This window comes from Artibeus jamaicensis, unplaced genomic scaffold, assembly GCF_021234435.1.
Source record: "Artibeus jamaicensis isolate MK-2021 breed Jamaican fruit bat unplaced genomic scaffold, CSHL_Jam_final contig_402, whole genome shotgun sequence".
Lineage (NCBI taxonomy): Eukaryota > Metazoa > Chordata > Mammalia > Chiroptera > Phyllostomidae > Artibeus > Artibeus jamaicensis.
Genome location: NW_026521818.1, coordinates 2,296,627 through 2,310,392, shown reverse-complemented (window position 1 = coordinate 2,310,392; position 13,766 = coordinate 2,296,627). Strand labels below are relative to the sequence as shown.

Genomic DNA, 13,766 nt, shown 5'->3' with positions numbered 1-13,766 from the left:
GTACCAACAGGGGACATACTCCTTATTAGCCTCATAGATGGTGTTTATCTGCAGGCCACTTGGCCCACACATGTCATATGTTCCTTTTTCTAGTCACATTCATAAAACCATAGTAACCAGCACCTTAAGTGACTGAGACACAGGCTTGTCAAGTAATGACTAGATTCACTGAAACATCCTTGGGTGGGTCTTGCTATTGTGCATCTGTTAACTACAGGTGGTTCTGAGACAGAAGATCCGGGGAGTAACAAAGCGAATTCCCTTTCTGCCTACACCATCACCTCCCAGACATAGGGTTGAAAACTATACTCTGTATTTGTGGAATGGAAAAAAAACCTAAGTTTATGTTTTAGACTACAAAATAGGTTTATGATTTTAATTAAATATTTGATGTGCACAGAGTAGATATCCAGATGTTGACTTAAAACATCACTAAATGAAATTGCCCTATTTTGTAAATAAATTGACCAGTGAGTCACAGTTGTCCTCACCTGGGTGCAGATTCTGTGCCGAGACCCAGGCTTGTTTAATGCATTTCATACGTTCTTTTGTTGTTTTTGACCCAGCTTATCAACCCCCGAGTCTGTGCCTCCACAGTAGTTCACGTTTGTTCTCTCTCTCTCTCTTTCTCTGTCTTCCCAGCTTGAACATTTGAATAGCAACAAAATGTTAACGTGCGTGTGAAAAAAACCTTGGGGTCTGGGATTGTACTTCTGAGTGCTGAAGAAAGCCAGTTGTGACCCTGTCCTCGCAAGGCTCAGGGTGCTGAGTTGTCACACAGTGTGGAGTGACCATTATCACCCTCTCATTTCATCATCTTTGTGTCTTGGCATTAACCATCCCTCTGAAACCTTATAGTCCCCGTAAGTGGCTCATTCAGAGCTTGTAGCAGGACCAAAAATCCTGGAAGTTCAAGAGGAAGGTCATGTGCATTTGCTTTGAACTGTAGTTCTTTTCCAAGGTGGACATTTTGAAAGTAGAACTTATTAAAATGAAAGGGGAAGGGGATAACAACTATATTCTCTGTCATTGACATACACAGGCATTTAAGTGCACAGAGATATTAGAGTACTTGAGAATTCCCTAAAGTGTTGAGATTTATTTCTAAAAAATAAATGGTGAATTGTTTATTTCTTTCCCTGCCTTATGTTTCCTTGGGATAGAGCAATTAGTTTCTTGTTTTTTATGATTGCATTATTCTTGCATATATCTTTCTGTGGTCCAGGCTATAAAAGTAAATAGAGGATCCAGCTGAATGAATGAATATCCTTTTAATGAGTGTGGGGAGGAAATAATAATATTAAGTAGCGCAAAACCATTTTTATGTGATGAACCAAAGTACCTTTGTTCCCTTGCTCCCCAGTCTTAAGCCACAGGCCACCAGTAAATGTGTGTGTAAAATGACAGTTTTATGTGTTCTGGTGTTAACAGATGTACCTCACGGTTTGTTTTGCCCCAAGAATGCACTTAATGTGATTTTTGAAAGGTGGTAGCATATTCTATTTTAATTTCCAGGGTCAAGGAAGGGTAAAATGGAGTATGTGACTTTTCTGTAACACCCTTCACTCTATCTTTGGGCAAAAGCCTTGCTGAAACAGTGAGATAACACCGTTGCCGGGTGATAATACAGTCGTTTTCATGGTGCCGTGAGTTAATTTCAGAGGTGAAACTATCCTTACTTAGGAAAATAATGTGCCTTCTCCCCTCAGACCAGCCATTTGCTCAGAAGAGCAGACAGACATTGAGTGTCTCTCACGTGCAGGGCGTTGGGGTGCCAGCATTGACTCAACTCTGCTCCCTTCCCTCCCCCCTGCTCTCTTCCCTCCTGGCCACTATTACCCAGTGTTCTTCACTGGTTCTTTACATCTCTGATGTCTCTGGCAGTAATGTAACTTCATACCACCTCACCCCCAACTCTACCATTCATTAAGTTTTAAACTGCCTGTATTAGTCACTCAGGCTGCCATAACAAAGTCACATTGACTTGGCGGCCTAAACAGTAGAAATTGATTATCTCACAGTTCTGGAGATGAGAAGTCCCAGATCAAAGTTCCCCGGCGTCAGGTTCTGGTAAGAGTTCTCTTCCTGACTTGCAGAGGCACTTAAAGGGAGAGGGGCAAGGGGGCGCTCTTGGGCATCTCTTCTTAGGAGGACACTGATGCTATTGGTTCATGGCCCTGCACTTGTGACCTCATTTAACTTTGTTACCTCCATAAAAGCCCTATCCACAAATACAGTCACATCGTGGATGGGGGCTTCATCGTATGAATTAGGGAAGTAGGGACACAAACACTCGGTCTGTAACACTGCCCAAATTGTAGGAGAAAACAAACCCTAAAACAGAGAACCATACCATCACACGAACTTCATGGCAGTTATTCTACTTTGAACCGTACCCTCTGTGCTTCCCCCACCTAGCAGTGGCCCATGTAAACACATTTGGAATGATACGGGTACCGGGGAGAGCTTGGGAAGTCTCAGGATAAAGCCAAATGAGGAATCTCAAATACCCGATTGCCTCCTCATCTTCCATCAGTGACTTGGAGTGACTAGTTGAGGGCGGAAAGAGAGATTTCTAACCCCCAGGATTGCCAAGGACAAAGGATTGGTTCTATTCATTCTCTACAAGGATTTGAGCCTATTTGGTAGCTTTGAGGTGACTGTTTGGTTCCTGAGAAAGTTGCTTTTCTCTCCTGACCCTGGCTGGGGAACAGAGACCAGACTTCCTGGTAGGAGGGGGCAACCTGTATGGCCCATGCCCCTTGCTAACTGGAGCAAATTCTGGCATATCCCAGCCTGGTCTAGGCCTGACCCGAGCAGAAGGGAGCCTCAGAACCAAAAGATGCTCTGGATTGCCAGCTCGTGGTTGCTGGGACACAGCTCCAAGCAGAACAGTGGTTGGCAGAGGCTGAAAGGGAACCTTGGATGTTCCTGCCAATGTGATAGGCAGTCGCGGGATTTTGTGAAGCAGTCTGGTGAACCCTCTCAAATAGAGGCACCTAATGTTGCTCAGCTGTGTAATTGGGATGGACGTGGGCCAATGAGAGGCAGCAGTTTGTGCTTAACCTTTTGGGAGTTTTGTTCCAGGAGACTGTGGGGGGTGGGGAGGAGAAAGAAGCATTACAAATAATAAGCTTCTCCGCCTGATTTGTAATGAATTAGTAATAAATGGCCTAACCCTCTACGAAAGTCTTGACGATTACAGAGCAGCTTTAGCTAAGTGCATGGGACCACATCTTATTTTGATCAGCTGTAGCATAGCAAAGACATGTAATTATCATAATCTAACAATTAGCCTGGCATCACTTTCCAGTGTTTAATTACCCCGATAAATGGTAATTGAATAGAGGACTTAATGACAAGAGAGAAACTTTCATTCTGCCCTAGGTGCTTAAGTTGTCTACCCGGCTAGGCATAATTTTATAATGTTGCTTGAACAACAGTCCTGATTATCATTTTCCTTTTTGCAGCCAGCCATTATTTTGCTTTCTGTCCTGACCTTTGTTTATAATATTGTTTAATGCTACACAAAATTTGACATGGGACCCAGAACACAGAAGGAGATTATTGGGCACTTCACACAGTTTCCTGTTTTTAGGTATTACTCCTAATATCCTCCAGCTGCAACGTCCCTTCTTTAGCCATGGACAGTCACTGCAATGTGCAGACTCTCCAGTCATGGACAGTCGCTGGGGCGTGCAGACTCTCTGGTCATGCGTCTGTCACTGCAGTGTGCAGACTGTCTATTCTGGTCACGGACAGTCACTGCAGTGCGCAGACTCTCCAGTCATGGCCAGTCACTGGGGTGCGCAGATACTGGGCTAAGTGTCAGATATACTGAGGTGAGTGAACACCAGCGTTGTTTTCAGGGAGCTCTGTCCTGTGTCAATAAAAAGAGGTCTACATAGAAATAGTATTTTAATAATCATTATAGTGATTTGCTTTCAGCGCAGTCCCAGTTTTCGTGTAAATCGATGTATTTACCTTGAACAAACTCAGTACTTTCTATGACTATACCCACCACCTGGTTTCTACTGATGCAGATTTCTTCTTGCTCATCTTAGCCTTTTGCCTGGCCCCAGATCTGTATCCCGTGGCTCACAGGGCTCTAGGAGAATAGATAGAACAACTTTTCGCATGGCAGTTTACATAGAAACAGCAACAGTGTCTGCTTTACAGCCTGAAACTCTATATGAAACATTATTATTATACCCTACCATTACCAAGTATATTTCCCCTTGCTATATGATGATCCAGCAAAAGAAAGCCACATTTATTTCCTTCCAGCTTGTTTTATTTGTTTGTTTAATAATAGATTAATAGGGCCTATTCCACACTGTGTGGGTCTCAAAGACCCCACCCCAATTTTGAAAAGTCAGGGCCAAATTTCAGACTTAGCTGGTAATGATTTTAATAAGTGATCATCAAGCCATAACGCAAATACTTATTTCACTGTTTACACACCAGTATTTAAGAGCAATTAAATCATCATTTGAGTTGTTTAATAGAAAGGATTTTTATTAAAGTGCTTTGCTTATGTTTTTACTGTCGAAACTAGAAATAGTCTGAAATTTCACTGGGTAACTCCATCCCAGTAGGACACAAAAGAACTACCTGTGTGCCAGCAGTTTGGCAGTTGGCTTATTTGTTTGACTGACTCCCGCACCCCCTGAACAGAATCGGTTTGTTTAATCCTTTTTTTCTAGGACAGTGGCTGGATAACCTGTTCAATGATTTCCTGCGTCTGCTTTTGGCGGATCTGCGTATATGTGGCAGGCACTCTGTTCTGTGCGTTTGACTCGATGTAAGAGTCTGGGTAACATGGAGTCTGAAGGTCAGGTTTGTCGGGAAGCCACTGGCCAGGAGGGATTGGGGAGAGTCTGTTTTGCATTGTAGAAGTGACCGCTCATAGGATATGTACTGATGGCCAGATGATACTTTATTTTATTTTAATCCCTTTCTCAAAACTGCTGAAGCGCTCTGGGATTGGTGGGTCTTCAGAACTCTGCCTGTTAGTCCTCTGGCTGACTTGGCCTGCTGACGTTGATACATCCTTCCTCCCGTGCCCAAGGCCTCGGTGGGGGCGCAGAAGCAATTAGACTGTCACCCAACACTCCCAGTCCCTTCCTGAAGGGAAGTCTTGTTTAGGCTCTGCCAATTTAATGCTTTGTTTCCTTTGGAGGGCTTCAGTCAAGCTAATAAAACAAACTCCAAATGAGTTAAAACACTGGAGGAGAGACTTGTTTCTTACTTGAAACAAGCATTACTCCGGGAAGATACCAATTTAGAAAAGTCATTCAGACTGATGTGCCTTGTACCTGAAAAGCAACAAGTGAAAGTTCTTTGAGATTTTTATCCACTTATTTCATATGAATAATCAGTATGAAATGCGGGATTTTTCAGTGACTTGTTTAAGCACATAGTGTGTGTATACATATGGGGAGGGGAATGGCAGGTTACTATCCTAAACCACTGATGAATTCTAAATATCTGATCGAGTAAATGTGTATTCCCATTGCCACCCGCTGCTGAATTAAAGCAAAGCTCTCATGCTGCAGAATTCATCATTATCAAAATGTGCATGTGTGAGAGCTCAGCTGGAATTAGAGCACCAAGTCTGGGTTCTAAATATTTTGTCAGCGTCTCATGCTTCATTGGGTGAAAATGTATGTGTTCAGCATACAGCATTTCAACTACGACGTCTCTTAAATTCATCCTTGAGTAGTTGTTTCCCAATGTGTAAACCTTCACTTCTGTGGGAATTTTAGTTATTATTGGTGTGTTCTGGAACCTGGAAGATAGAGGTAAGGTAGAATTGGCTTGGACTTCCAGAAATGATGTGTTTTGCTCATCATATACTATATACTTCATTCAGCCTTAACAATTGGCCTGGTAACAGGGAAACTCTCTGTGACTGATTATCTCAGACCTGAAAACAAAGACCAGTTACCAGTACATCTGTAAGACAGACAAAGTTTTAGCCCGTGAGAGAAGAGAAACACTTAAAATCAGTAAAAGAAAAAGCTTTCTTCAATCCCTCCACTAGCAATGCTAGTATCGTTTATCTACCCCAAGTTTGAGTTGCTGTTTATAGTCTATGCTTTAACCTCTGCAAGAAAACAGCAACAAAAAAAGAGCATCTTTAGATTTAGGATGGGAGAGCCATAAGGCTTACATTCTGTGCTGAAAGGAATAACGGAAGGAGGGACGTGTTATGTAACAGAGGCAGCCGCTCTGCCCAGCTCCTCACAAACCATATTCACACCCCACGTCCACTGCTGGGCCCATGAGGCCCTCGGGACAAATGGGGAATTCTCTTGGTTAGAAAGAAGCATCTTACTCTGAAATTAGCCTTTATGTCAGTAGTGGTAGAGTTGAACAGCAGCGCTGCCAAGGCGTATTTGCTCTAGATTTAGTTGAAAATTTGGGAGGAACCCGAAGCTGATAAATGTGCTTAATCTTTGACCATAAATCATCTCCTTCTTTAACATTTCAATTTCAGAATGTAATATATTAAGTCGCCTTGTAATTAAAGAAGTGACATCGTAGTTCTGTTCAAATAAGAATATTAAAACAATCACCACTTTGACAGATTAAAATACGTTTGAAATGTAATAATCAACTCTCCAGTTCATGAGAAATAACATTTTCATTATTGAATCCTTTAAAATATTACACGAGAGGGGGATAAAGTATCTCACAGCTTCCTAACCTCTAATAAGTACTCTGTCTCCTTTCATTAATGCTGTTTCTATATTTATGGAGTGAAGAAACTTCACTCAGGAGCTGCTTGATAAAAATACCTCAGCACATATTTCCCTGGAAGCGGGCTATCTGCTGTGCCAGCAACATATGCTAAAGGCCAGTTTAGAACGTTTTAAATATGCACCATCTCTTTCCTCTTCCAGCTACTAAAATAAAATGCATCTCGGCTTTAGCAAATGAGGGCGGAATGAGGGGAGGGACACTGCAGAGACAAGTGGCTAAAGGCGAAGGCAGAAGGGATCATCGGATGCTGCTCCTCCACAGTCTGAATCCCGCAGCATCGCCTGCGTGTCTTTTGGACTTGCCCTCCCCAGATGTCAGTCTCGCAACACAAGAGCATATGGTGGTGGAGGAGGAAGGAAGGTCAATGACACGAAAATCATCCATTGAGAAAGAAAGCTAGATGATGTCTATTTGCCATAACTAAGAGGAAGCAAGGGCAGAGTGCACTGAGAACTTCCACTTGAAGTAAAGGACTGGAGTACTCAAGTCCACCCCAGTGGAAGGACCCAAGTTTGAAAATAAAGTATTGCGTCAGGAGGAGCAAAGTCCTTATGGGTCAGGTTAACTATGACCATGAAGCAATGTTGTGGTCCCTGTCTCAGAAGAAGCTTGTACTGTTGGTAACTAAAGAAAAAGGCAAATTGTCTATCATTACCTTACCTATATTGTCTTTATTTCATTTGATTTCTGAGACTCGAGTCATGATTCATTCTCTCCAGACAAGAGAAATAAGGGGAGAGATATGAATGATGGTTTTCAATTGATAATCAAATTTAAATTTAGCTAAATATTGAAGACAAACTAAGACAAACACACATCTGTATATAGGCTTTCTTGCTCAAATCCCAACTTTGGCTGTTACTTCTGTTATTAATAGCCCTGAAATGTGGGGTTATTTCCCACCCCCAATTCTCCAGGCAGCCTCTGGGTCATCAAGAACTATCATCAAGTACATAATTCATTTTTGGTAATTGAGTTGATTACAAAGAACAAGTTTCCATGCAGAATTTTATTCTACTTAATTAACTAAAATGACCCTTTCATAATATGTATGACATTCTCAACCAGTCTTCTGCCAAATTTTGATTAATGTGTACAATGTATTCTTGCTGTAACGGAGGACACATACTATTATATGTTATAAGGAGCACTGACCTGAGCAGCAACGCATCCCAGTGGAGAGCAAGGGCCGTCGGTTTATGCATGAGATGTTTCCTGGCGCCGGAGACTTTTGTGTTGTAAGAACAGAGCCAGGGCAGCAATCATTTCACTCCAACACGGTTACTTTTCTAAGTGTGGTAACTATGCATTTTTCATTATAAACCACTGTGATAATTTAGTAGAGATTATATTATAATTATTGTTGGCTTGTTGATAATATGTTCATAATATGCAGTGATTTCTGAGGGGTAGAGATCCATAGTTAATAATGGTTGGAATTAAGGATAAGGAGTACAGAGAACATACTTCAAGAAATTTGTAGCTGTATTGAAATAGTGGCTGTGCTACCCATGGCATTTGTAAACAGGGGTGGAATCATTCTAACTCTGTGAATTTGCTCTTTTAAAATGAGCTAAAGTGCCCTGGCTGGTGTAGCTCAGTGGATTGAGCGCGGGCCTGGGAACCAAGCAACGACGGTTCGATTCCCAGGCAGGGCACATGCCTGGGTTGCAGGCCAGTTCTCTCCCTCTCTCCTTCCTTTCTCCTCTAAAGATAAATAAATAAAATATTAAAAAAATAAATAAATAAAATCAAATGAGCTAAAGTTCATGAAAGCTGTTTTCTGATGGAAAATAGATCCCTTTTGTAAAAGCCTAACAGCACTTGAGCCTGTGAAAGACTGAAGTGATGTGCATGATTCAGGTGCTAACCCTATGATCTGGGGCTTATTCTAAATGTTGATGCACTATTAGGCGTTCAGTGTAGGAGCTTGGGACCAACCTCATGGATCAACCCACTCTACCTTGAAGCAGGCTTTCCTAGAAGATCAGTATAAGTTGGATGAGGTCAACTACAACTGGTAAAGCTTTGAAGCCACTGCAGTTAGGAGGAAAGAGAATCTGCTTCAGAACCATGTAAGATGGGTTAAAATCCTAACTCTGCTACTTATTTCCTATTAAAAAATTGAACTAAGAGGATTACAACTTCTCTGAAAGTAATTTCCTCATTGGTAAAAGAAGCTAATTATATCCACTCAATAAGAATTTCATGCGCAATGCATATAAAGCCATAGCATAGCACTTCCTGTATGTGGTCAGTGTTTGTTGCCTCAGTGAATGAAGAAGAGAACTGAAACCCATCAAGAATGAGAATAATCTCTCTAGGGGAATACAGAGTAGACCGATGAGTTTGACAGCAATTTGCTGTCTTAGGAAGTGGTGTAGTAGAGAGCTTCAGTTTGGAAGTCAGAACTTGAGTTGCTTTGGTTTGAATTCTGCCTCCATCTTTTCCTAGTTGTGTAACATTGGGGAGATCCCTTGACTTCTTAATCTCAGCTTTCTCCTCTTTAAGTGGTATACAAATAACATCTATTTTGTGGGATTTGTGATGGAAGTTAAATTGAGATAAGAAATGTAACAAGAAGCACTTAATAGTAATGTGCTTCTTCAGAGTTAGGTCAGAAAATAATGGTGCAGTGCAAATTTGTAGCCAGCAGCATGATTTAGGATAGTATTAGAATATTGCACCCTAAACTTTCTTTGGACTGTACTCGGTACATTATGTAGATGTCTTTTATGAGTTCCAATTTATCATTGTTTTTATTTATATTGACCCTTCTTTGAAATTTACATTTAGTAAACTAATTTGTGTAAATTAAAGATTTGAAACATAATTGTAAGCTCTATGCTGAATCATCATCTTTATTTTGTTGCATAAATAGAAGAGTAGAAATACTAACTCCTGGGCAGCCACATTTTAAAAACAGAGTTCATAGTGATTTACTTAACACCCTACACAAAGTGAAATACCACCAGAAGGGGATAACCGGTCAACCCAATGGAAACCAGGTTTTCAATCTCATGGTTTCCTAAAATTTTAGCAATATTAACAGGATAAAGATCAGAAAAAGGAAGCTAAATATGAGGCATCAAAATACTATGACAATTTGTAGAATAAAGCAATAATAGAATGGATCCAGACAGTGGTGGTTTTAATTTTTATTTTCACTTTTAAGCAGTGTTGAGAGCTAGTGGAAGCTAAAATAAGTGACACTTGGGGAAAGGAAAAACATCCCCCTTGAATGTCTTTAAAATCTATAATAATAATAATAATATAATAATATAAAGTGCATCTGGGCATTGCCTTCTGCTGCAGCTCTTGTCTGGCTCTCGTCCAGAACTTGTCAGGCTCTTCTTGAGTGCTGATGATTCATAGCCCAGCACCCTTTCATCTGAGCATTGCAGTGCCTTTTCTTCGTACTTTGGCAGTGATGCTACCTTGATGCTCAAAAATCTTTTAAAAGCAACACAGGCTTTCCTTGCATCGTGACAAATCGTTGTCTGCCAGTAATGAAGAAAGAAGTAAACTCGGTTCCACGATCATTGTAAACATACAGAAATAAATACCCCTAAAGGTTTTTTTTGTTTGTTTTTATAAGTTACATTTTGAGACCCTCTTTTTGAAAAGTCATCTGATCATCTTTCCTTATTTTCCCTTGTATAAACCAGCATGTTGCTTTCCAAAAATGCACGAAGCCAATGGAGTTTTCGTAGATCATTTGGTATTTAAGGACAGACTCAGGATTTTTAAAAAAGGAAACAGGGATATTTTTATTCTGATGTTTAAAAGTTAATATTTTATATACAATGGGTCATTTTATATGGCCCATTTGAATATCCTTTAATATGCCCTGATAATATTAACAGTGCTTCATACTCATATGGTGCTTTTTATACATTTCTTCATTCAAGGCTTAAAGCTGCTGTGTGAGGATAGCAAGGCAGATTTCCATTGTTGTTCCGAATTACATGTGAGGAAACTGAGGCTCAGGGTGGCTTATGACTCTCCCACTCAACCTGCAGGAGAAACTAGTCCATAAATATCAGTCTACTCACTCAAAGTTAGCGTTTCCACTTTTACATGTTGTATTTCTGAAAGGAATCTAGGCTTTGTCAGTGAAAATTCAGCAGGCAGCGTGAAGGTGGTAGTCTTTCTACTGGGCTGAACGTTGGTCCCCAAAACCCATGGAAGGTGTTTGTTACATTTGGGTGCTGCATTTTAAGGACAGCACTGGGAAACTAGGGGAACTTATGCCAGAATTAGCCAAAGGAATCAGGATTTTCCAGTCTGGAGAAAGGAGGATAGAGAGTAATATAGCTGACATCTCCAAATGTTTTACGGACTACCTGGTGGAAAAAGAATTAGATTTGTTCTTCGTAATTTCAGGCAGCAGAAGTAGGATCACTGGATAGAAATTACACAGAAGCAGATTTATACTCAATATAAGAAGAAAGTTTCTAACATTTAGAAATGTCCAAAAATGGGATAGACTAGCGCACCATCACTGGGACTCTCTGACTTGAAGATTATATGGCTTTATGGGTGTTGTATTTCAGCAGTAACACAGTTTTATGATGACCCTTCTGAGAGCTCAGGGAAGAATTTCTTCACTAGCTAGAAACACAGGCTTTTTCCCTAGGTTTTCCACCCTGATTTTAGAAAGGGGTGTGCAGAACAATTCCTGTGTCAGGTGTTACCGGTCCTGAGGAATACTGGTCAGCTGATGGGGAAAGGCACATTAAGTAACACAAAAAAGAAAAACTTTTGTTAGGTAAGAATGTAGCGGTGTGCATTTGTGTACATGCACATTTGCTTGGATGCATTTTAACTGTTTCAGGGTGAAGCAGCCCTGGCTTTTGTTGTTTTCATTTGGCTTGTTACTTTTCACCGTTCATCAGCCCAACCCTAGAGCACAACGTGCTGCAAGATTAAAAGAAATGGGTAGAAAATCATTCAAATTAGATATTTTCAATTTTCTTAATATAGAAAGGGGCAAAGCATCAAAAAAAAAGAGAGAGACTGGCTAAAACGAATTTGTGACATAAACAGATTTGCTAAGGGAAATACCTAATTAGAAGCCAAAATCTCCATTCCAGGGCTAGTTCAGTCACTGACTGCTTCATCATTATACATTAGGTTTTTATTGGCCTCCGAAGTGTAACTGTTGTCCTACAAGTTTTCTTAACAACTTTGAAATTTTATGATTCAGACTCTCAGTGTTGTGACTCTAGTTCTCAATTTGCTGTGCAATTATAACAAAAATAATTCAGTCATGTATTTGTTCTTTAAATTACTTATTTATCCAAAAACATTTATTAAATGAAACACTCTTTCAGAAATAAGAAAAGTTGGCTTCAATATATGTATTTTAAGGATGAAAAGAAAACAGCAAATCAGCATCTTTAATACTTAAAATGAATATGAAGGATTCACTCATTTATAATTCTATCATATTTGTTTCAAAATTTTAAAACAAATATAATGGAATTCCTGTATAAAATGGCTTTTTTCTTTGATTAGGAACAGTAGTATTTCAAACCAAGCCCCTCATCACAATGGCATGCGACAAAAAACGACTTAAAATAATAAATCTCTCTGTCCTGGCATCATAAAAGGCTCAGCCACCGGTTCCAAACACAAAGCTTTTCCTCTCCGTGTAACCTCAGCTTTTCCTTTCCTTCTTCCCACAGATTCCAGAAGGGTGACTACCACATTGACGTCTGTATCAATGACTACCTGGATGTTTTCTGCCCTCACTATGAGGACTCGGTCCCGGAAGACAAGACGGAGCGTTATGTCCTCTACATGGTGAACTTTGATGGCTACAGTGCCTGCGACCACACTTCCAAAGGGTTCAAGAGATGGGAATGTAACCGGCCTCATTCTCCAAACGGACCACTGAAGTTCTCTGAAAAATTCCAGCTCTTCACACCCTTTTCTCTAGGATTTGAATTCAGGCCCGGCCGGGAATATTTCTACATCTGTGAGTATATGCAGATTTATCACGTTGTGGGGCAGCTGCAAGAATCCAGAGTAATTTTTTACCCATGTTTCAGAGAACTGCAGCAAGCTGGACTCTGCATTACAGATGTCTCCTTGTAAATGCATATATCAGGGTCCCCAGATACATTAGCTGGGAATTGAGAGCACAAATTAGATTAAAGACACAGCGCCTCTCCCCTATGAAATTGCTTGTCAGCCTGTTCAGTGAACCACTGCTGACTTGTATTTCTTTTAAATGAAAATTGCTAGGACTTCTCCAAAGCTAAAGAAAAGAAAGAGATTCCTGAAAAAAAATTAACAGAAATAATTAAATTTACATAGCTTGGAGTCATTGGATTTCTTATTCAGGTGTCAGCAGTATCCTTTCAATCATCCACATTTTCAGTGAAGAAAGCCAAAACTCCTGCAAATGTCAGCATGCTGACGATAAATACTATCTTTGCACTGAGGAGAAAAGACAATTATTAAGAGCAGCTGTGCCTTTAAACAGGAAAGAGCGTGAAGAAGCATCTAGAAAGGGTTCCAAGGGACCTGGTGTAAGTGAGTTTCCCACCTGTGAGCCTTGAGTGACCCTGTCCTGAGAGAGCGCTGAAACTCTCTCAGCAGACCTCTGCATTAATCACACGGCCATGGCCCCATTTCTCCCTCGTACACACCATCGCTGCTTCCGGCATCATCCTAGTCGTACATGCCAGGCAAACACTTCTCTAAACTCTGTGCATAAGTCACTCGGGGACTTTGTTTGATGCAGATTTTGACTTACAGGATCTGAGGTGGGGCCCAAGACTTGGTGTTTACAAAGTTCCCCGGTGGTGCCGATGCTACTGCTCCCTGGACCACACCGAGTTAGCAAGGTGTGAGGTCATGTCTCATTTAGGCAGCTTGCTGTGTCTCTGGACTTTCCTTTAACTAGTATCAAATATTTACATGGTCTGGCCTTTCACATGTTTTCACTGTCAGCTGAAGGAGTTAAATGTTTGTTTGTTTAAAAGTAC

The 13,766-nt window shown here is 40.7% G+C and overlaps 1 protein-coding gene across 3 annotated transcripts in view; it reads left to right on the top strand.

Annotated features, from left to right (window-relative positions):
- Positions 1 to 13,766, top strand: part of EFNA5 (ephrin A5) — a 277,462-nt gene that overhangs the window by 216,779 nt on the left and 46,917 nt on the right. For all 3 annotated transcript variants that reach the window (XM_037138621.2, XM_037138620.2, XM_053665322.1), the window contains one exon: positions 12,459 to 12,751. In XM_037138621.2, the coding sequence (XP_036994516.1) occupies positions 12,459 to 12,751 (293 nt within the window). The remainder of the gene's footprint in view (positions 1 to 12,458; positions 12,752 to 13,766) is intronic.